The sequence below is a fragment of the Manacus candei genome, unplaced genomic scaffold (genome assembly GCF_025592945.1).
Source record: "Manacus candei isolate 608988 ecotype Guabito, Panama unplaced genomic scaffold, ASM2559294v1 h1tg000041l, whole genome shotgun sequence".
NCBI classification, from domain to species: domain Eukaryota; kingdom Metazoa; phylum Chordata; class Aves; order Passeriformes; family Pipridae; genus Manacus; species Manacus candei.
Genome location: NW_026138089.1, coordinates 10,747,198 through 10,771,853, shown reverse-complemented (window position 1 = coordinate 10,771,853; position 24,656 = coordinate 10,747,198). Strand labels below are relative to the sequence as shown.

At 35.8% G+C, this 24,656-nt stretch overlaps 1 protein-coding gene across 3 annotated transcripts in view; it reads right to left on the bottom strand.

The window, feature by feature from the left end:
- Window positions 1-359: 359 nt before the first annotated feature.
- Window positions 360-24,656, bottom strand: part of ANOS1 (anosmin 1) — a 133,173-nt gene continuing 108,876 nt past the window's right edge. For 2 of the 3 annotated variants that reach the window (XM_051794935.1, XM_051794937.1), the window contains 5 exons: window positions 11,733-11,827; window positions 9,372-9,543; window positions 7,950-8,170; window positions 5,619-5,760; window positions 360-4,761 (listed from right to left, as the gene is read on the bottom strand). In XM_051794935.1, coding sequence (XP_051650895.1) covers window positions 4,703-4,761; window positions 5,619-5,760; window positions 7,950-8,170; window positions 9,372-9,543; window positions 11,733-11,827 — 689 coding nt within the window. In that variant the 3' untranslated portion in view covers window positions 360-4,702. The remainder of the gene's footprint in view (window positions 4,762-5,618; window positions 5,761-7,949; window positions 8,171-9,371; window positions 9,544-11,732; window positions 11,828-24,656) is intronic. The other variant, XM_051794936.1, reaches the window with a different exon arrangement.

Genomic DNA, 24,656 nt, shown 5'->3' with positions numbered 1-24,656 from the left:
AGATTATTTTGATTACTATCTAAAGAAAATAAAATGCTGCAGTTAAAGTGGATAAAATGGTATGACTTCATACACAATGAAATTTAGATGAAGCAAAGGTACTTGGCACGACAACAATTTTTCTTAGATAGTTCTATGTCTTCAAGAAAAAAACCCCTCCAAATTCTGTATGGAGGAGATAATGTAGCAATATTAAGATGTAGGATAGTTTATTACCTAAACAGTATGTACAAATTCTAAACATGAAAATAGTGAGTAAAAGAAATCAGACTCTATTTACATTTTTTTACAAATTGTTTTTACAAGAAGTGTATTTTTTTCTCTAAATAACAGGACAAACACATAAGACCGATCTTTTGTGTATTACAGACATAAATAAATATTGACTTTAAATGACTGTTATAGAAACATAATTTCTACAGCCAATTTGGGTAACAGAGAAGTAGTTCTGTTACCGCTACTACAATATAATTAAGTAAAAAGGAAAAATTTTACATATAGAGCTCTGTTGATTACTTTGTAAATTGTACCTTACTAATATATTCAGTAGAGGTAATACAGTCGTTACATTTCATGCCCACAACTGAACAATGAGTTTTGGCATGCAAACCCATATATAATCATCAACATCTGCAGGTATTCATTTACATTTTTTTAAATAAAGGGTTTTCTTTATTATTTAAAACTACATGCAACAGCTTATTAGCATTATATTCCTGGTTAAAATGCACAAGTTTGCATAACATTATTTTTAGTATTGATGTTCACAGGTACTGATCAAAAGGGTAGGAACATACTTGGCACACGGTATAAGAAAATGAATTAATAAATAACTCAATATCACAATGACATTTACATATACACAAAGAAAAATAAAAATTTTTATGGTGTTGTACACAGAATTTAGAACTGTCTGGTTCCCTCATGTTGTTCTACAAGGCCCAGATTTAAGAGAGTATTCAAGCAAACTTTGACATCCATGCTTGATTTGAAGCATCACTAAAGCTCATTCTTAGCTGCACAGGTTTACTTCCATTCCACTGGGGTCTTTTGTGCATATGGAAGTTTCATCTTCTGCATGCCTTCCTAAATCAGGACCTGCTCATTTGAAACTCTCCCTGACTCCAGCTAGGAGCATGGAAATGAAACTATTGTGGAATAAATTGACTCAGTATTAAGGTTTCTATACAGTTCTGCTAATCCCAAGGGTAAAGTTCCCATTCACATTAGCAATGAGCATTTCTTTGACTTTGTGTGTGACCACGTCAAATATTAATGCTAATGTTATCATTGCCACACCATGTCCTTAGCTCTTGTTGAAGCCATTAAATTGAAGATGTTCAGAATTTCAGAAATCAGACTTCTTATTTTCACCTATGTGCTACATTCCTAATGAATATTCAAGATGATATGCATGGATGATAACAGCACAAGTTCTATCTTATTTTCTCCTGTTCTATAAACAACTCAAAAATGGTCAAAAAAGATATAACAAGAACAAACCATTTTCCTTCTTAAACAAAAATCACCAATAAACAAACAAACAGAAAAATCCACTTCACAAAGCAGTTAGCAAAAATAGCATAATCTTATAATTCTTCTTTAGGAAATAAACAAAATGCATCTGAAATCAACTGACAAATCCATCAGAATCGTACATAACAAATAATACATTAGTGTAAAGGTGCAGAGTATCTAAAAACATCCCAATATCTCTAATATAATCCCAATATTAGCTCTGTATCACACAACATCATTAGAGAAAATTAATCTTTAACTAGTGAATCAAGTAGCAAACCGCAATTCTATTGCTGAATTAAATGCCTAATGTGGCTTAGTAAATTAGGACAATATCCTGTCTGATTCAGCAAACAAGACTCTAGAATTAGGCACTAAAACCTTCAAATCCGTACTGCTAAATTAAAAAAATAATCAAGAAATCACAGTTGGGAATTTAACATCCATTCATGAGCTTTGTTGACTTACTACTTTTTGGTTTTGATTTGGAGAGTGATTTGAAAGGTGAATTGATAAGATCATTTGTAGAAGGAAAAAAATATTTTACATCTTAGTGGGCTCTATATAATACACTTGTTCAGTATATTTCTACTTTATCAACTTTTTTTTTTGATGAATCTACTTCAAAAGGGAAAACCTCTCAATGTTCTTCAAAAGTACACTGTTACTTTGAAAAGATGAATGCTTCAGAGAGACTGACATCCGCAAACAGTAACCATTTTGATTCATTTCGGAGGGATGAAGCTTTCCCTCAGCAACAGAGTCTAAGGGTGTGATGACTCAGGGCTCCTAAGTTCCTGTTTATATCCAATCCAGATTTGGCATCACTGTAATTAAGACCAACATTCCTGTTCCATGCTTTACCATGTCAGTACAAATGAAATGTAATTTCATTAACATTAATCAAGTCACTGCAGATTTGATCCAGCACAACTAGAACAGACTGTGATTGAAAGGTTTAGACAGAATTCTTCAGAGAAGCCTGAGGTAATTACTTTCCCTGATCCTGCTGATCCAGCAAATACCAGGAAGATGACTTCTAGACTCATCTACGCCCTGTGCAATCCAAATGTGGAAGCAGTGCTGCCCACCAGTCCGATTCAAATTTTATTTTCTTTATAAAGACTTATACACATGAAACATTTCCATCCTGACAAAAATCCCTCAGACTCTGGTCTTCTGCCAAAACTGAAAATAAACCTTTATTCTACAGATTTTTTTGAAGAAGTGTTCATCTGTTTATTTGCTAATGTGTTTTGGGAGATGACGCAATAACAGAAGAAGGAATTAAAAGCACCATAGCCTTTAATATTTTTAAATTACTGCTAAAGGTCCAAACCATATAGCAATAAAAAATTTATGGAAAAGTTCTTGGTCACTACATGAATATCAAAAAAGACAAGTAGCAAAATAGAAAGAGAATGGAAAAGAGCCCTTTAATACCAAAGGTAGAAATGTAGAAAAACTGAGATGAGCAAGTGATCAGAAATTAATACTGTTTCCTTCTGGTACTAATCCACATGAAACAAAAAGCTATAAACTTCAGTATAGACAAACTGAGTATTTTGTGAATATTCTACTATAACAAATATAGCTCTGATCCTCGGTTTCACGTATGTATTTATTTTCTTCCACAAAACAGTTTGTTATGAAGAGAAGGAAAATCTATTTACCACTAATGTCTGAGCTCTTCTCACTGAATATCTCAGATAAATATGAAGCACAGGTGAGTCCATAGAATTTGCTGGTAGAAAAGGTGGTCACTTTGTCAAATTGGACTCGAGTGTCTGAGGTATGTGATGATTCAGGGAGCAGTGGAAACGGTGCCAAAGAATGCAGGACCACTTTGAACATTCTGAACATTAAACGCTGATTACAGGTATTTGTATGGATGTTTATTGGCAGATACTTTCCACCCTCTCAATAATAAATCCAAGCAGTTTCTGTTTACTATTGAGATATGCTTCTCTGTGTGACAAATTACTCTAGACAGTTTATATTGCACAATAAGGCAATATGAATTCCCTTATGGTTAAAAAGGGCACCCTTCTGTCTAAATTTGAAAAATGCATTCAAATAAACTATAAGCCAATGTTTTCCATATGCCAGAATATTGTCACATAATTCTTTCAGTAAGCAGAACAGCAAAATAGAGCAAATATATCCATCCTTCTGTTCTAAAGTTCCACAGGGAAAAGAAATATGTGCATCAAAATTCAAAGCCAAAAAGTAGCTCTACAGCTACTTGAATAATAAATGTGCCTCAGAATTTCAGTTTCTAAAATGTTAATGTTAACTATCCAGATTTTTAACTAGAAAACCGGTGGGTTTTTTCAAGATAATATTATATCCTGAAATATTATATATCAAAAAAATGTAAACTGGATTTTAAAAGTCATTCTTCCAGGACCTATCAATTACTTGCATTCATTGCCATCAACTTTAAACAATTATATTAATCACCATTTGTTTCTATACAATGGTATATCTACCCTGTATATCCTTCAGCTATTAACTATATTAATAGAAGATCTATGTGATAGAACATTACCACTTCAGACCAGACGGATATACAAATGTATCATTATCCTACTCCATGGTGACACTGCAATTATTAAATACTGGATACTTTAGGGTTACTGTTACTAGTATTTATTTTCCTCATGTCCTTATTTCAGACATATGAAGATCTTATTTAATAGCAAAATACAATAGGGCTTAAACTGGTGACAGGTAGGGCTTTAAGTAAAATAGATAAATCCACTGATGAGAATCTGGCCTCTTTCAAAATTATGTATAGATCACAGGACTACCTTGCAAATATTAACATTGAATTCACTAAGAGAAAAAGCTGTATACACTGCACTGTTTCAACCTACTTTAAACATAGAATATGAAAACATTATAATAAACACACTTCTAATTTTCTCACAGGTGTTGAGATGGATGCAATCTTCAGTTTGCTGAACCGTGGTGGTAATGAAGTGATACTTGCTGTATGATTCATCCTGGTCATGGTGCAAATATAATTTTTCATGAATAAACTACAGAGAAGTAGATATGGTCGTACAGGATGGTCACTTCCATTGGAAAACTGGGTTCATTCCTATTACAGATATGCCTTTTCCCAGACCTCATTTGGGAGCTCAGTTTTTTCTGCTCAGTTATTTGTATCTGAAACAGCCTAATATTTCTCAGGGGGTGGCTTGTAGTGATGTGCATGATGTTGCTTCAGATGAGGTCCTAAACAAAAAGAACAGGAAAATATGCACATATCAAGCCCTGCATATGTAATGCCAACATTTATCCATACTTAAAAGGCTTTGTGAGACCTTCAGTTTGCAGTCCTTCAGCTTGTAAGTGAAATACCTGTGCTGACAACTGTGTGCATGTTCAGTCCAGAGAACTTTAGTGGGGCTGTGAAAGGACAGAAAGATTCAAGCAGATGAGTCTTGAACTAATTAATTACATTTTTTACTTGGTTTCTCAACACTGAGCTGCACTTTTCAGAAACATATGAAGTGCTGAAAATGGTCATTAAGAGATTTGCACTGCTTTAGAAATATGATCAGGCTCTAGCCATGTTGTACTGAGCAAACCCAGAAAAATCTAATCTTGAAAGCTAAGGAATGCCAGGCCTAGGTAGCACCTGGAGGACAGACCAGCTTAGAATCCCAAGTGCTACAAGCATAAGCCAAAGGTGAGCTCTGACCCCCGGGGACGTGTGCATTTATCAGACCAAAAACACCCCAGGCCAGCCCGGCAGCTCTCGTGACTCCAGATAACCTCGACCTGATCACACACCCCCGCGACCACGGCAACCCATTCAAACACCTGCCCTGGGATTCTGTGAACGAGCTGTGGCTGAATGAATGGCAAATGGTCAGACCACAGAAACTGAGTGAGAGAAAGACTACATTTGCTTCCATCATTGCTGATGAATAGTTGTGGGGCAAAAAAAAGCCAGTATTTTCCCCACATCTTAAGTTTATGGAATGCTACTGGAATCAATAAAGACTCTAAGACTTGAAAATCTGTTTACATGTGGAGGATTGAAGTTTTTGCAACGTCACCACATGTCAGAACAGTGTAGTACTTACTGTGGGGTGAGAAGGGAGGAAGGTCAGGTGTTCGGAACGATTTAATCGTAGCTGGCCCTTCCCCACCAGTCGTCAGCACTTGAACTTCCAAGCGGTACAGCATCGATGGCCTCAGATTGGGCACAGTGAGTACATAATGATCCTAAAATTAAATAAATCGCTTTAATTCTCAGAGCATCTAAAAATAAAACATGGTTGCTCTACTCACACACATCAGTGGTTTAAACAGGTTCTATCACTCTCAGCACCCACAAATCACTTTCTTAGAATTCTGTTAATAGGATTTAACATATGTATCACGTTGTTGAGAGGGTTTGTTCTGAATTTTTTGCTTGCCATTCACTTTGAACAGACTCTTTCACCATAATATTATAGTTTCATGTCTAGAAGGTCCAAATTGTTCCAGAGATTGTTGTGGAAAGTGGACAGTGTGCTCACCACTAAAAGATGAATAAGAATGTAACTTCTAAACATTCTTTGTAACAAACATGTTCATTACATAAACTTGTTTTTATTTTGGATCTGCATATGAATTCTACTAATTGGTAATTTAATTAGTGGCTGGCCTGGAGCCCCTTCTGTGGCTAGTGAAAAAAAGAGTGATCACACTGATTTCAGATTTCTCCCAATTACACCGCAAGAATTTGTCTTTTTAAGGCCATTTCTGGCATGATGGACTCACTTTTCACTACTGCATACCTTTCATGGTCACTTAGACCTGTGCAAAATTTCAGAATAATTTCATAGAATGTCTCAGATGGCTAAAGACTGACAGGTATTACAGAATCAGAAGCTATTCATCTAAATCAAAATCTAAACTATAAATCAAAACATCACCTGTAGTGAGCTGTTAGAAATCACTCATCTTATTCCAAGCTGAAAAGGCCCAGTCCCAGGAAGGGGACAGTTGGAGCAGTGAAGCCAGACAGTGTGGGCACAGTGTGCTCCTGTGACCTGCCAGGCTGGGCTGGCCAGGAATTTGCAGGACAAGTTATTCTGGTTGGCACTGTACCTGCACCATGTGGGGAAACCAAAGTGAGCCGTGGGAATAACTGATAATTTGCTGTTACTGCCAGAGCAGAAAGTAAAGGGGAAAGGACAGAGAGAAAAAGTGAGGGAAAATGTGTAGTTTTACCGGCAAATTAGCATGTATTCTGAGAGGGGACTGCCATTAATAGACCTTGTTGAAGCCTGTTCCACCTCGTATAAATACTGAACGGGTAAGAAAAAGAGAGAAGAGTGCATACATTGCACTCATACACACACTCTGCTCATTCAGGTGCTCCTCCAGCAGTCAACACCTGTGCATTTCAGTCCTGGTTGTGTAAATGCTACATTTTCAGTCAGAATGAATGACCATCACCATAAAATACCCTACATGTTGGTGCTTTCTGAGAGGTAGAAAATACTGTTTCAATTCAAAACAGTTTTCTGCAAGTTAACCGTGTGCCATAAATAGACAGATAGACATAGTGATAGATAATTAAAGGAATCTCCAGGCTCTTCAGTAGTGAAACTAGAGGAAAACAGACAAAAACCTGAAACCCAACACAATGAAAAGGAATGTTTTAAATAAAACTTCATATATATTTCGGATCTAACTGAATCAAAAGCCTACGAAAAGGAATAGAAAGTCTAAATAAAACATACACCTGCTCCTAAAAAACAAAGATGAAAACCAAAGTGAAAATTAACATCTCGTGGTCTGTTTACTCTGGCAGAGCTGGCAGTAGAGTTTGAATGAAGGTCTCTTCACCTGCCTCTGCCAGAGGAGGAACTTAAATAGCAAAGGCCATCTTGAAGAAAATAGGGGGAAGAATTAAAATTGTTAATGCTCACACTGTCAAAAAACAGTGAAATCTACTTCTTAAAATTATTTGTCCATCAGATAATGGTGCATATTGGCAGAGGGGGAAGTGGTTTTTATTTTTCTTAGAGTAATGAGTGACTCAAAGGAAGAGAAAATTCTTTTAAATTCATCAACAAGGACACCAAATAATTAGTAAAACTGACCAAGTTGAACAGCTTGATCATGAAAAGAAAATAAAAACTATCTATTGCTACACAGATGATCTCTTCCTCCTTAGAGGCACTTGTCAGACGACAATTGCCAATTTGAAAATTGGGCACACCAAAATGTTTGACTTGTCATCAAGAAGAGTAGCTATACTTTGTATCTCCACCAAGGAGGAAAAATTAAGCACTTCCTGCTCCAACTTCCTTGTAGAGCCAGAGTGTTTGACATCTGTGTCACCACTAAACACTAAAAATGATCCACATACACACACACACACTTATGAAGCCACTAGCAAAAGGTAACAAACAACTTACTGCTGGCAGTATCTGTGACTGCGAAATGATGCTGTTGGGTAAACTGTTCTGCCGGCTTTCTGTAGTCACTTCTGCCCAAGTGACTTGAAACCCTGTCATGGGCTGGTGAAGGTCTGCCTTAGATATCTTCCAGGAAAAATGACCAGTGATGTTACCTTCCTGAACAACGAAAGATGCAGATAGATTCTCGGGTTTGGCCAACACTTTGGGTAGAACTGGCACTACAAATTTGGAAAGCAAAAAAGATAAGCTAAACTTTGAGAGATAATCTTCAATAACATTCACTTAATTTCACAAATCAAGGTCAGCCAGAGATGTCTTTTTGGTGTTTCTAATCACAGGATCCAGTGAGCTTTCTGGCATCACATTTTCAGTGTTAACCAAAGCCTATCTCTGATAAATTCCACTGTCATTTTGGGTCGAATTCAAACTTCATATCAAATGCTATCAGCTGCAGGTACAGCACGGAAAGCCTATGGCATGTAAAGATCTAAGTGCCTTATTCACAGGCAGCCATCCTCCTGCTCCTCATATTTCAGAATACCTGAGCTCCAACTGAGTTTTGGGACAACAAGAAAACCCACAGGATAGCACAGAATTCCATAATTCAACCAAAAAGTAAAATTCATGCTCTAAAACTGTAGTACAAGTTAATAGCAGCACTCTGACTATGGGAAAGATATACCTGAGTTGTAGTTGCCCAGGAAGGTTGTACTGCTGGAAACTGTCAGGAGGGGTGGTAAGGAAATGGCAGTGGTGGCCAGCAGGACTCTGGGTGACTCACGGAGCATGGGGGTACCCTTGGGAACAGTAGGGGCTCAACATAATGGGGCTACCCTCTAACCAAAGAGAAAGGTATCCAGTCTTGGCAGTGCATAGCCATAGCTGACCTGACCTAGGGCTAGCTGACCCCAGAAGTCCTCTCCAACCAATATCTCCATAATTCTGCAATTTCCATAACCCTCTAGCTATACATTGTGATAATGTCATAAAAGGTATGAATGCCTGTATTTGTTATTTGAGAGCAGAATTAACCTTAACAAAAACAAACTGAAAAAGCAGCTTATATCGGCACCAAAATATTGAAATGATATAATTATGTTTACAATTATCATCCATCATTACAATACATATAACTGCGAAACTGTTATTCCTTACAAAAAATAAAAACTGTGTCATAACATGTCATCAAATATTTATTAAAATATCCAATAAAATTACACTAAATTGACAAAACAATAATATACTAGCCCAAATCAATACTACTCTGTATTTCAGTTGATTTTTCACATAAGCATTGGTTATATTTCTATTTGTTCTGAATCTTTCATTTCCTGTTTTAGAATTGCTTTTAAAGACTCTCTTTTGGTGATTATAAATGCATTTGGAACTATTTGACTAGTTCTCCATATTATGCCTTACCTCCTTCAGTAGGACAATTAATGTGCTTGTGCTTCTTTTCTTTAAATGCAGAGCAAGGGGGGGTAACAAAGAAAGTGCTCTCAGCCTTAAAACGCCCTTTAGATTTTGCAGGCAGAACAGTTACTTTGTATTTGCATGAAAATGACAGGTCCTTCAGAATAATGTAGTTTTCCTACAATAAGAAAAACAAAAAAATCACATGCTGGAAATAGATCTCTAGGGGGAAAAAAAAAAAAAAAAGAAGAAATTGAGGAATAAGATTGGCAAAAGATGAAAACTTTTCTCTAAAATAACATTTTCCTGGTATGCTTAACACATGCCAACGTGGTTTTTACTTAGAGAAGAAAGCAAACATTGTCAATGTTATGATTATTTTCAGTAGTAAAGTATATTAGCATGGTATTCGAATATGTCCTTCAATTCTACACAGCTCCTTTGCCATGCTGCATCAAAGCAACTGGCTTCTAATATTTAGAACACTCTCTGAGTGATGGCAGTGGGGGTAGCAATGTGAGATATAAATGCTAATTGAATTAAATAAATGTAAGTTAAGTTGCTGTAAATGACAGGCTTCATCTATGTTTAACTTTTTAAAAGCACATTCAAAGTTCAGCATGGCATTATGGATGCATTTTTTTCCACTTCAGTACATTAACTACTTCTATATTCTTATCAGGAAGAAAAGCTCCAGAGCTAAACTACAAACCACAAGTCTCCGTTTAAGGACAATGAGCGGAGGAGAAAACTCTACACAAAGTGTAAGTGTCCTGACAAATTCTTATGGTTGCTTGAAGTACTTTTGAAAATCACAGTCTGAAAGCTTTAGCACAAATCATATACGAGAAAAAAAAAAATGCTGCTTTGGTTGGATTTTTTCCTGGGAAAATGTCCAATAATACCTTACTGGCTAAGGTCAAAAGACTTTCACTACCTTTTAAGTCTTTAATTCCCTTCAGAATGACTAATTTCCCGTGCTCTTCTGCATAAGTCCCTGTTTTTTTCTAATTACAAACTGGATTTGCATCTAACCTTCACCTGGAAGGTCATTTTTGATGGGACATAGGGATCAGGCTGAGAATGGACTTGACTCCCTGCCTTCCTCCTGCCAGGAGAGTACTCCAACAGCCTTCATGTCTCCTTAAAATTGTGACAGGGCTATTTTTATTTATTGTGGCAAGGCCTAAACGCTCAACACTGAAAGCTTAAGGGCTTTACCCTCCTTGACCTATACATACCCAGTACTAAACCTTTTGTAGTATCCACCCTCTTCTGTTTGCTTTCAATTATTTTTTCCTCAAAAGAAACAGCTTCCCAAAGTAGTTTGGATGAAATCACAAAATGATTGAAAGGAAATAAATTAATTAATCCCACAATGCATTTGGACAGATGTATGAACAGTCTTTCCTGACCTCTAGTGGAAATAAACTTCTTAAATGTTAACTTTTTCTTATCTTCAATGTGCATATCTCGAAATACTGGGAATGAACATCATAACATTACATCATTTTTTAAATCCACCTCTAATATCTGCTATGCTAACCCCATGAAGCATTAAGTATTATGAGCTAACAGCACCCTGCGTGAGAAATTATGTCTTTTGATTTACTCTACTTTTACATGTCATTAACTCCCCATAACTGATGTGGTAGGATAGATCAGGGTAAGAAGGAAAGGTGAACTGTGATTTTGTCCACTCTCCATAACCCACTAAATCAACTGTGATGCACCAATCACATTATTATGTTGTTCAAATAATGTGTTACAGAAACACATAACACTAGATTGCCAACAAATTGAGAACGAAGAACTGCCATGCAATATATATTTGGGCTGACATGTACTTACATGGAGCTTTTCTTCTTATCTGATATCTGCCTGACTTCCAGATTTAATGTCTAATATTTCTCACCTACAGTCCTTTTTTTTCTTATATCTATTATTCTCCCCAGGGTTGTGAAACTCACCTGCATCTCTAAAAGAAAACCTAGTTTATCAATTATTATTATTACTGTTCAGTATTTGCATTGTGCTAGAGTCCTACATTACTAATTTCAGATAAAGCTCCATGTTTATTGCTGTAGAAATGCATAAGTACTTAGTTAAGAAGTTTGCCAGGTCTCATTTTCTGAATAACAACAACAACAAAAAATTTTAGCCTTGTGTGGATTTAAAAAACCAGACAACCCAAAACAGTCTAGATGCACAATTTTTATCTTTTGCCAAGGAGGAACACAAAAAAGAAAGATCCTTACTTATCTGTGAAGCAAGGTATTAAGCATACTGTGTTATGATACAGAACCATCCTTTCTCATGCTGCTTAGAAGCTATTCAGAGTCAAGCAGAGGCTGAATGGAGACTTACATAAGTCAGCTCTGTTACTTTCCTGAGTCCTTTGGTATCATTGTGTGCACAGGACTCCAGTAACCAGTGGACTTGGAATTGATTCATGCTGATATCTAAATGATATAAAAAGAGAGGAAAAGACATATATTATAAATATGCTTTCACCATTGCAACTTTTCTAGCTTCCCTGGATGAATATAGAAGGAGTTGTAAGTATGGTACATCCTCACCTGTACCTAAGAAACCTTTATATAATGGAGAAAATATTATATACCAAAGTAATTTAAACTTTGTATCAGCTAATGGAGATAAATTTAAAAACAGTGAAATGGCATTTTCAGATATGTTAGCATATACTGCTTACATTTTCTTTAAAAATCAAGAATTTAAACTGAGCATTAAAAGAATAATCTCAATGCTACTACTTCTAATCATCCTGCAAATAATGGGAATGACTTTGTGACAACTGCCTGACTCTATATTGTTAGAGCATTGCAATACTCCTGCCTGGCACTGCTTGAAAAATCTGTGCCTGAAGATATGCAAAAATGCCTGTAAATCCCTGAGTTTTCACCTTTCAGAATACACCATAAAACTTGTTCAGTATCTGTCAAAATAAAATTCTAGTCTTGACTCTTAGGACTAATACCGAAGGTTTGAGTTTACTCCCATTTAAATCAATGCCAAAACTTGCTGCAGTATCAATAGGTTAAGCTTTCAACTTACTTCCAGCTCTTCTAGCTTTTTGTCTAATAATGCTTGAATAAGGAAGCAAAACAAAGAGCAATAAAGAATTTAACAAAAGAAGAAAAACTCATTAGGTAGTGCAAATAGTTTCTGACATTTTTCTGGATTTCATTCTCTATCTTTATACAGGGGATGCAAAATTATGTCTGTTATTAATTAGCTTGGTATGACATAGCCACTAATGCCAAGTGCCTGATTGTGGGTTTCAGGAGGGAAAACAAATATCTTTGACGCCTTAAGGGCTGATCTGGCATTAGACTGCTATGAGTGATTTGGATGCAGAAGGGAAAGATTGTAAACTACAGAGAAAATAACTAGTGTATGAAACTAGCTGAAATGGCTCACTGAAATAGATTTTTGTAGTAGCTGTCTTCATAACAACAGGTATGTTAATTATGTGTGTGATTTCTTTAGAAACAGTATTTCTTTCAAAAAGAAATCTATAAAAAATAATGTCCTGCTTTGTGATTGTTCCCTCCCACTTAAAATAAATAAAGAAATGGATGTGCTTTTCTTTTCTCTTTATTGCTGGGCCTTCCCACTTGATGTGTCTATTGGATGGAGGCACAAACTCACAGTGCATTTCCAAGTTGGTTTCACCTGATTTTATCTCTTCCAGTTCACTCAACTATTGTCCATCACCTTCTAGATGATCCTTAAGGTCCCTTCTGACCCTAACCATTCTATGGTTCTATGATTATTTTAAACTACCTGCATGGGTGGCCTGCTCTTTGCAAAGCTACAAAATGGCTATTTTCATTTGTAATAATTTTGACTTGCAATCTATAAATAAATCACTCTCTTTTTGGTAGAGATTTATCCAAGCCCTGTAATTACCCATCGATCAAGAACAGGATAAAACACATATCTGAAGTAGGTTACTGAATATAACTACACGGGTAACTGCGGAAAGACAAATTCCAAGCCTCAAGACCTTACAACAGCTCAGCATTCAGATATATTGCTGCAGAAATTTACTAGGCTTCTGTTCCGAAAAGTAATTCAAGATAGAATCATAGAATCATATAACTGTTTGGGTTGGAAGGGACTTTAAGGATCATCTATTTCCAACTCCCCTGCCACGTGCAGGGACACCTCCCACTAGACCAGGTTGCTCAATGACCCCATCCCACCTGGCCTTGAACACTGTCAGGGACAGGAAAAAATATTTGTTATTTTTCAGCTACTGCCACAGCAGAATTCTGTTTGATTACGTAGCAGGTCCATCTCCATTCATTATGTGAGCTTCTGACCTCAGGTGGCTCTTTTCTTCCTTTCTACTTTTCCTTTCCTGCATTAGCAAACCCTTAGTTGACCATTTGTAAACAGCTGTGGTTTCTGATAACTTCTCTATTTGAGACAGAAAATCAGAAATACATCAAAAAAAGCCTATCAACTGTAAATCTGTAATTTGTACTGTAAATGTAGGATGAAAGTTTTCAATAAACAATTTCAGAATTTTATTTGAACAAACAGATCTTAGATTTGATAGTGCTCACATCTAGTATTCTGATAACAACCTATACTGAAAATAGAAGACTTTTTTTTTCTTTTCAGTGAGTATGCAATTAAAAGTTATCTGAAAAAGGTTTTTGCATACATATATATCAGCTGTTATAAACTGGAAGGCATCATGACAGCTGGAGCTGATGCTTAACTGGTGCTAAGTTTATCCAAAAAATTTCATTAGAGCAGGGCTTTATGACTTCCCTGAACTTTTACTTTCAAGATTAAAACTCCTTTGATTCTCACTTCCAGCTTTATAATGTCTGTTATCTAAAAAACTTGAAGATACACAGGAAGCCTGAAAAATTGAAAATGTATGTGCATGCATGTAGTATGCATATTAAATGACAAAATTGTTTTAGAAATTATCTTTAATATTTTTAAAAGGAAAAGGAGACAAAATGCATGGAAGTATCTAAAAGGCCAAAATGAGAGAATTTAAAAAAATGATGAAAATATGCACTTGTTTTTTAAAGGTGCTCATACAGCTCATGGCTCTCAAGTTTTATGAAACACTATATAGCTGATTTTGTATTTACAACACACACAAAAGAAAAGCTTCTCTCAGCCTTCCTTTCAGCAATACACTCCTAGTGAGATCACTACTATAATTTTACTTAGATTTTTTGTTTTAGTTGTCCATTACAAACTCAGGGATAGGTACTGGAAAAGCCATTCAAGCTGCAGTCTAGATGAATGCCAGCCACTGCCACCAAATTAAGTCCAGCTAAAATTAATACATTGAGCAAACAGCCACATCTTTTTCTGAAAAGTCATTTGAGGAGTTAATATTAACAGAATATTCATTACCTAACAGGACTTATTTTGGACAGTTTTACGAGGAAGCTCTGCTATCCCTTCTAGAATAGGTACATAACACTGACAAGAAACTGCCAGACTCCTTCAGTCTGCTTCCCTGATATTTCAGATGTCACAGTATAAGGCCTTTTTGTATATAATCAATCTCCTTCTTACTAGTTTGGAGTTTTCTTGATTCTATACTTCCAATTAGCAGTCTTTATAAAGCTTGGTAACTTCACTGTTCTCATGGTTTGAAAGTCTATCATTTGACATTAAAAAAGTGATGCTTGCACAAACAGCAAGCATTTGTATTTTCCAGAACTCAAAATATTTGTATAGAAACACTGAACTTGAAGTACATTATAAGTACAAGCACTCATCTGAGCAGCTCTAAGCTTGTGAAATTAGTCAACAGACTTAAGTAAGAACAGCAGATAGCTTATTCAAATAATTACTTTTATTTTAAATTTATGTAAAGTGGAAAAAAAAAAAAAAGACAATCCAGGACAATTACTTTGAAAATCTCTTAATGATAATGACATGGAAATGATCTCCAGCTGCCCAAGCTAAAGATTTTTAGATCTATAAGACAGTTGCACAAAACTCATCTTTTCAGATTAATAGTTGCTGCTAATTACTTTGATTGTGATTTTTAAAGTAAATTTTCTAAAGTATAAAATGAGTTCCTAGGCTTAAGAAAACATTTCTATACAAACATCACACGCACTTACCTCTTTTGCTCAACAAAGACATGCAGCTAACTTTGTTGGACAGAAATCTTAAATCCTAATTAGAAACGTATGGATCAGGGGATGCTCTAATGCATGTGGTTTTTTTTAATTTGACCAAAACTGTCTTTATTTTCACAAGAATCTCCACAAAACTCTCTATCAATTGTGTTTAGAAAGATATTCTTCACCAAATTTTCTGTTTTCTTCCCCTCACAAATTTAAACTCTTTAGTTCCATTTTAATAAAAATAAAACAATACATTTAAAATTTTTGTGGGTGGAAAATGTGCATTTATTCTGTAGCCTCAAGCTGTAAAAATAGCTCAAAATCCTGTTAATGCCAATGCCTAATACATCTGTTCGCCACTTGGAAAAGTTCAGGTTATTATGCACAATTTAAGCATCTTAAATTGATAAGTACCAAGTACTGGAACAAAGCCTAAGCCATGGCTGCACGATGGTTACTAGGAATACCCTAGGCCTACATTCTACACTTGCTAAATCTTATAATCTCCCAGAATTTAAAGCTCTGAGAATCATTCAGAAAAATAACCCAACACAATTCCAGGTAACTGCAACTTTTCCTAGATGGAATTTCTGGTTTAAATGGTTCTATTGAAAATAAACTAAATTTTAAACATGATCTCTTTCCCTCATCTTTGCCAACACTTTCCACATTTCTGTTTTGTACATATACCTTACTGCCAGCCATATGAATAATTTCTTCTAATGTGGTTTCTTTTTTTTTACCATGCTACTGCAAACAGCTACTTTTTCGGCCTCAAATACTTTATTTGCTTTATATTGCAATTACTGTACAGGAGGGTGCCAACTTCACAGTCACGAGCTAAAAAACTGGCATAGCATGGGCATAACAGCAGTGAAATTTGTTCATGCAGCCCAACACCACCAATATGGACACACTGTCACTCCAGGAGACCAGGTAAACAGATTTAAGAGGTATTTATGTCTTTATATTCCTGTGATCCACAGCAAGAAGATTGCAGCAGACTGTTTTGAGAACTGCAGCTGGTTTGCTGGAGGTCTTTAGGCAAAGCACTTCATGGCTCCTTACCTCTGTTCCACCCCGTCAAGTGGTGATAATGATAACGGTGTATGTCGTAAAAGTATTTCAGCTCTTGTAAATTATTCTGATGTATGTCTCTACCATTTGGTACAAAAATGCCAATTAATACCAGCTGTGACAGCACTAATATGCAGGCACCAAATTACAAAAACTTATTAGAAAGGGATTTGCTGGAAAACAAGATTTCATAGCAGATACGTTCAACAACAGCACCTCAAATTAAGGTGCAATTACAATAAAAATGTCTGGCATCAATAAACACAGCAACATCAAGTTGATTTCTGCATCATGACAGGATTTAAAGTAATTAATATCCAGTGTCTGACAGATTTTCCCATTAGAATAAAAGGTAAAAAAGAAAATATTATAAAATAAGACATACTTATATGCCTTTACCTGCCAGCTTTAAATTAAAGTATTAATTTATATAAATAACTAGCAGCTGTGAAATGCATATTTCAGTAAAAAAAAAAGGTGTTCTGTATTTTTTGTCAAGATACCTCAGCAAACTGACTTCCTCCAAAATACATACACATAATTAGTATGCTAACTGTATGTCGAAATGAGTTGTTATCAAAGCTTGGAAGATAATTAGCTATATGAAAACCTGCTGTCTTCATTCAAAGCTAACATTCCTTCAAGCAGAATACCACGAGGAGTCTGAAATATCTGTGAAACTATTCAGTAAGAAAATTATTGAAACAACTTGTTCTTTGTGCAGCTAAACCTTTAGATTCATTATATTTTGTTAGATCTGATATTTCATATAGCAAACCACAATGATTTTTTCTGACTGGCCATATGTTTTTTGTTTTGCTTCTCACAGTGGGGCGGGGGGGATTGATCTTACAAGCTTCTGAACACTCTGGCCCTGATTCAACAAAGCACTTAGGCATATGAACAGTCATGTTGATTTCAATAGTTAAGGGTAGCTAATGGATCGGGCCAGAAAGTTTAGAACCCAGCAAGATCAAGACACAAATGACCATACTAACTATAGTTAAAGAATGGTCCTGAACATGTCTTTGATGGTCTTAGACTAATACAAAGAAGAAAATATAGCAAAATTAAGTAATTTCCTTTCTGGATCATGTGTCTTGCAGCATTACTGCTCTAAAAATAGACTCCAGCAAGGGGAAAAGATTTTGTATTTAATATCAGAACACAGGGCATAATCTGCTCAGGACACATAAAGTGCATGTCACAGTATCTACAAGCTTGATTGTTTCTACTGTAAAGTTTTAGTATGATTTTGGGGAGCTCTGTATAAATCCTGGGTCAAATAAACACACCATCCAGGAAAAAACATTTATCTCATTGTATTGGATGGTGAAGCTGTACTGTGGCGAATGCAAAAGTAGCAATGATAAATCGTGAAATTTATGATGCCTTCCATAAAGTAGAACAAACTATCATCTCCAAAGTGCCCACAGATGTGTGGAAGTCAAAGACTTCCTGCAGAAATGTTCCTGCTCTTTCTACTGTATGTAACCCCTGATACACTTTTGTGGAACTAATACAACACAGTACTGATTCCAACCCACCACTCTAGCAGAAGAAATACAGCATGACCTGCCTGTATTTCCAGACCAAGAACTTTTAAACAAAGAGTTGAGATAGAATGCAATGAAGTGTCCTCTGCTCTCTCAAGCTTATGTTGGACCAACATTCTTTTTCATGTCTACAGAGAGATCTATTATATGCAATTTTCCATCAACACTTTTTCTGCTAAGACTCAGTTGCTGAAAAAGATGAAGGAAAGACTGAAATATGGGCAAAATCCAAGTGAATAAATAAAGCAGTGTTATTTACTACTAGTTCCTTCAGTTTTGAAGACTTGATTAGCATGAAGCGATCCACATGGTATTTACAGTATGACTGAAGACCAGTTAGGGAAGGGATACTTCAGTGTATTACAGAGAAGCAAAATATGCTCAGTCAGACCTTAACACTTATTTATTTCTTCATATATTGGTTCATGAACATTATATGAATGAATCATGAGGTCCAACATTTGCAATCTGAAGCTAATGATAGGACAAGAAATAATAACACAGTAACAAGTGCTATTTTACTCATGGTAATTTAACAAGGGCAAAGTGGGGGAAACACAATTTACCTTCAACTATTGTTAAAATGCTGCATTGATGGGCTAATGCATTGCAAGTCTCTCTGTACTCCTCTTTTCGCTGGAAAAACTATTTGTTCTGTCACAGGCATCTTAAAACAATTAAATGAAAACCTCTCTGTCTCTTTAGCTGCCACATGGTGGTATAAAAAAGGGAAAAAAACCCACAAAAATTTGTTTGGTTATGAAATTCATGGTATTCATGACACCTCTGAGAAAAAACTTTTTAATAATCACCTATTCAAGCAATATGATTAAAATAAACACCAAAACCTTCAGCTGACATTTAAACTTCATTCAACAAACACTTCCTAACAAGGCAAATCTTACTGTTTCCTGCTCTTACGTGGAATATAGGCAGTTTCAATTAAATCACAAAGATTTTGTTTCTCACATTATGCCATTTAAAACAAACTTTCTTTCTGTAGGACACATTCTTTGTATAATACAGCTATAAGCCTTTCCAAAAATTATATTAACAATTACTATGTAATTTAAAGACAGGCCTGAGCCACAGTATTTTTGTCCATATCTAGACCTAGGAAGCCCCAATGTTTGAAGATGTTTATATTGAAGGATTTAAGTTTGGGATCATCTCTAAGCCGGATTACCTCTACCGTTACTCATTTTCCCACACACAACATCCCATACAAACTGAGTTCAACAGTATCTCATTCTGGTTTTCTATAACAAGGAAATTTGCCTCTTGTAAGCTCCAAGTCTCACAATAGCTGCTTGTAGGCTGAATGGTAGCTTCCTACATTATTCACTCACAGCCAGATTTTCAAAGCTATCTAAGTATCCAAAACCTGAATTTAATGAAAAACTAAAAAAAAACCCAAACAAAAAACACTCACTATGGTTATAGACACATTGAAAATGTCACTAGGTACCCTATCATTACATCACATTCTATTATTATTTAGCTTTCTGTGTATCTTTAACAAATCTGGACAATAATTTAGATGAGTAGGTTATATTGAGGGTAAATAATCTTGGAGTCTTTCCCTGTTCCAGAGTCAAGATACAGACCCATCCTATCTCTAACTCCACAGTGGGAAGAGATGCAGAGGTGCACCTGCTACTCCCTTCTCTCTCACATCCCATGCAAAAGCCATAGGGTGGGTTTGTACATATGTACAATGATCCATCAAGTTCCAAAACTGGAATTTCCTGATATGCATCATAGCATGCCATATCAGGATGTTGCTTTGCCTTAACACGCAGTTTCTAAATCCGCAGTATAAAATTAATGAGTCTACAAGAAAAAAGAACCAGCTTAAACATGTATAAAATCACGTGCATACAGGTAGGGTGAACAGAGCTTGACTGTTTTCTGTGTCCCCAATGTAAGAATTTGTATTCAAATAAAGGTAAAAGAACTGCCTTCAAAACAAATTAAGAAGTGTGGTTCCTCATAGAACAAGAACTTAAAACTCTGGAACTCCATAGCCCAGGGTGTTTCAAATGCCCAAAAAATTATGTCACCCCGACGGGACACTGGATATTATTGTAAAGATTAACACACCAGAAGTGAATAAACAAAACGAAATCACATCAGGCTCAGGAATTTTCATTAAACAGACATTGTCTGAAGCCGGGACAATAATCTGCAGAAGAACCATTAGACTCTTGCCCTATTATTAAGTTCCATTTGATTTCCTTTTGGCCACTGACAAGAGCAGAATACCTGTTGAGTAGGATCTTTGGTCTAGACTACTATGAATACTTTTAAATTCAGTTTATGGTCATAGGAGCAAAAGGAACTGGTGTTTAACAACTCATTATTCATCAGATGCATACATGGGACATCTTAAATTTATATTATAATATTAGTGTCAGATACCCTTTTCTTGGTTTCTTTCCCTCCAACTCTAGCTACTCATTCAAATAGTCCATTTTCCTTCCCTGTCTGTAGTGTTTATGCAACTGGTTTTATGACCACCTTAAAAAAACCAGGCTAATTAAAAATACAGCTTAAAAAGAGGTATGTGGAGGAAAACTGACCCAATTTACAGAGGACACTCGTTAGTTTAAACCACCTTCACCATGAGCATGAGGATTCCCTGCTGATAGCTTAACCTCCCCTGGATCACATGATAAATGTTTTATTCAGAACTTAGGCAGGATAAGAGAGTGCTCATGAACAGTTATAAGCCCATAGCTGATGGAGAAGTGTCTTGCTAAACTATAGTGCCTCAGTACCTTTTTACTCACAGTAGGAATCGTATGGTTGCTCGAGGTAGCATGGTGTAAGCATATAAGACAGAACTTTAACTTAATATGACCTAGTGATACAGCTTGGGGAAAGAAGAGGAAGAACTGAATGGCAAAAAACTTGCCATTTTATCCCTCTATTATTGAGACTGCCTCACAACAGACATTGCCATTGACAAGCTTAGTGATACTATATATGTATGCATACATATGAAGTACTGTATTTTTTGTTAAAATAATTAACTTTATAGGTTGTGGTAATACTCAAGAAGTAATTAGAAATACAGAAAATGTGTACTAGGCAGACAGTATTACTGAAGGTACATAAAGATGCTGGGTTTGAAAACTTATTTTTTCCTGAAGAATGAAAAATCAGTCAAGAGTTTACTTATTAGTTGGCCAGTTAATTTTTTCAATGCATGTGAGTTAAGTCTTGATAAATAATTTTGTAACGCAATATGTGTGTCTACAGTCTGACCGCAGGTCCTCATTCCACCTAATGATGGTCTATCTTTGGATTGCTCTCATGAACCAGGTAATTTGCAATTATATTTCTATTTGATCCTTTAATGCAAGTTCAAAAGAAATCAAACTTAAATTTCTATCAGTTACTAAATTTAAGAATAAAAAGAAAACTTCTTTTAAATGCATAAATTAAATTAAATACACTTTCACAATTATTGAAGGTGTTCTGGAGTATGATTCAGGTCACACCGAGGGCTTCCAAACAGCCCACACCATGTAAATTTTAAAATGAAGCAATAAATCGATCAACTGTACAAAGTGTTAGAACTAGTCTGACGAATGTTCTGGACATTCTGCCTTTAGCAGACATCAGTGGGTGCCTGTTAAGCAAAATCAGTCTTCTGTGATGTCTGAGCTCTGGCACCACAGTGGGTAGTTCTGATTTGGCCTGTGATTGTTTGATTTCCTGGCAGACTTTGAATCAATTCCAACTACATTTCTGGGACTAATAGTTGGACAAACTTGCCCTAAGTCTCTCACACCAAGAGCTTTCACCACCTACCCTGAGAGACATGGAGAGTTGGAATCAAGTGAAAGGCAACAAGTAATGGTTTTCTGTTCTGCTTTTGAAAACATGCAAAAAAATGCAGTAAACTGTGCCCTTGAAACGACTCTCCCATATTGTCTCATTTGCAGGGGAGATGCCACTGAGGTTACCAATATTGTAAATGTAATTTTAAAACTTTATTACTCGTCTCACTAATCAATTGCAGACTATTTGAGAAGTTGCACACCATCTGCTCTACCAAATTGTATTATTTGTGGTTGATGTTTTTCATGACTCCCACCAGTAACATTCTAAGTATTGTCAGCACTTTACATACGGACACAAAGCACACTCAGAGTCCTGTAGTCAGTTTCTACAGTACAAGAGTCAGCTGTTCCCCTTTTCATTCTCTCCAAAAAGGCAAAGAGATTTTTCCCAGAACTATATTAAGCCTACGTAAGATAAAGTCAGGGAGGAGTAGGAATCACACAGATGCTTCAGATAGGATATTCTTTTAACTATGGAATAATTTCCCATAGGAATTAAAGCCAACAGCATTACCCATCTCCCCAGGCAGGATGCTGTGGAAGTCCATAGGATAAAGGCATCTGAGTCAGCTGTAGCCTATGTGCAAAAGCAAATTATGCAATATCTACTAGTACATTTCTAAAGAGGTGATCTAGTTGAAGATTCCTGTGCTTGGGGCCAGCTTTACTAATTAAATCCCTAAATACTAATGCACATTATGCATACCCACACAATCAACCGCTGTTGAGACAAAATCTCTGTATTGTCATGGAAGTCCGAGGGCAATATACTGGTGTATACTTCACAAAAATTAACAGTGAGGTCATTTTCTTGGAAGAACCATCCAGACCCTGGTGATATCTTGAAGTACAAATATTTTACTGCTTAAATATCGATAATTAGAATATGGCCAGCTGCTCAAACACTAATCTGCCTAGTGCAACAGTTAGTATCAAACTAAATAATGCATTAGTGTTAAGCAACTAGTGTTGAACTCTTTACAATAACAGCAAGAAACTCCAGCTGGCATTGAAGGGTTTCATTATCTTCAATAGCTCTACTTTCGTGAGAAAGGACCATTCGATAACACGGGGAAAGCTTTCAATTATTTTAAAACCAGCCATATGAAATACCTCATTACAAACAAAGAGTCGGTACATACAGTCACTTCATTTATGTCCCTAAACTAAGTGAAAGTTAATTTCGTTTTCCTAAGATCTGGGTTTAAAAGCACTTGTGGTAGCATTCTGTTTGCTTTGCCTTGCCTTGCATTTTATTCTTCCCCATAATTTAATTCATTATTCTTGTTTGGTTGATTTATCAGACAATGGAGGATTCTCTGCCTCTCCCTGCCTTAAGTGTTCTTTTTTTCTTCTGCTTTAGCATTTACAGAAACACAAAGAAAGGAGCCTGAAGCCAAGTCTTAATGCATTTTAAATATTTGTCTTTTTAAGCAAAACCAAGGGGCAGATATATTGATTTTAAATACCTACAAGTACTTAAAATGTGTAGTTTAAACAGGGGGAAGTAAATGCACATAGACTTCATTCAATAAAAAGTGAAGGAAAATAAAACTTTACCTGAACAAGGAGAGGCGCATTATACTCCTATAACAGGCACTAAGAAAATGGTAGTGAAAGCAGAGTAACGGGTTAGAAAATATTGTGATACGTTGCTTTGGAAAGAAAATACTTCCTAATATTTTAATGTATTATAATTATTGCAGCAAGTGATGAGAGTCGATGCAGTGAGTTCATAAAAAGTATTTTCTTTTTCTTCTGTCTATTGGAAATATCTTATTTTCATATACAAATTAGCAGCAACTTGTCAGCTTTTCAGCAGACATCCAAAACCTCAGCTCTTCAGCTGCCCAACCACTGAAAACTAAAGAAAATGTAAGCATCTTTTTATTTTCACACTTTCAGACTTGATTACTGCACAAGATGTTGAGGATCTTAATTATCCTAAGTAGCTAATCCTTTTAAGTAGGGGGTTCAGAGTGTATCCGTTCTTGGTAATGGATGGTACTCTGTGACTCCAGCAACAAGGAGTTAAAAGTGATTTGTTTAATTTGATTCCACCATTTGACATAAACAACTCATAATTTCTAATTTCACACAGTCAATGCCAGACACAAATACATTCTTCTTTTCATTTACAAAGGTGGGATTCATGCTGCTTAAGGAGTGTATTAAGGTATGTTTCTCTAATCCCAAGCCTAAATCAAGCAGCAAGTGAAACACATTTTCTTTTTTCCAAAAGAATCTATTGTATTCTTATGCAATATGCTTTTTGATGACTCTAGCAAAATTATGTGCATTTGCTAAGTACCTTGTACTGCCTGAAGTGTGGAGATATTTTTGCTACCATACGTCCTGGAGTGAAGTTATTATTGCCATCATACTGAAGCATTCAAACTGAAAGATTATTTCAAAAAGAGACCTATTTTAATGTAAAGTCCAGATCCTACATTTTTATTCATGCCTTGTGCTTACTGAAGTAATGGGACTTAAGAAATGACACTTAAAGAACAGGCCTAGATAAGTTTTTCCTGCTTAACAAATTGTGGCACATTATGATGCATATATATGGAAATCCATCCACTTACTAAGACTTTTACTCAAAAACTTCTGAGTATTGAATGAGTTTCTGAGTACTGACATGCAATCAATCACTCCTTTACTGTA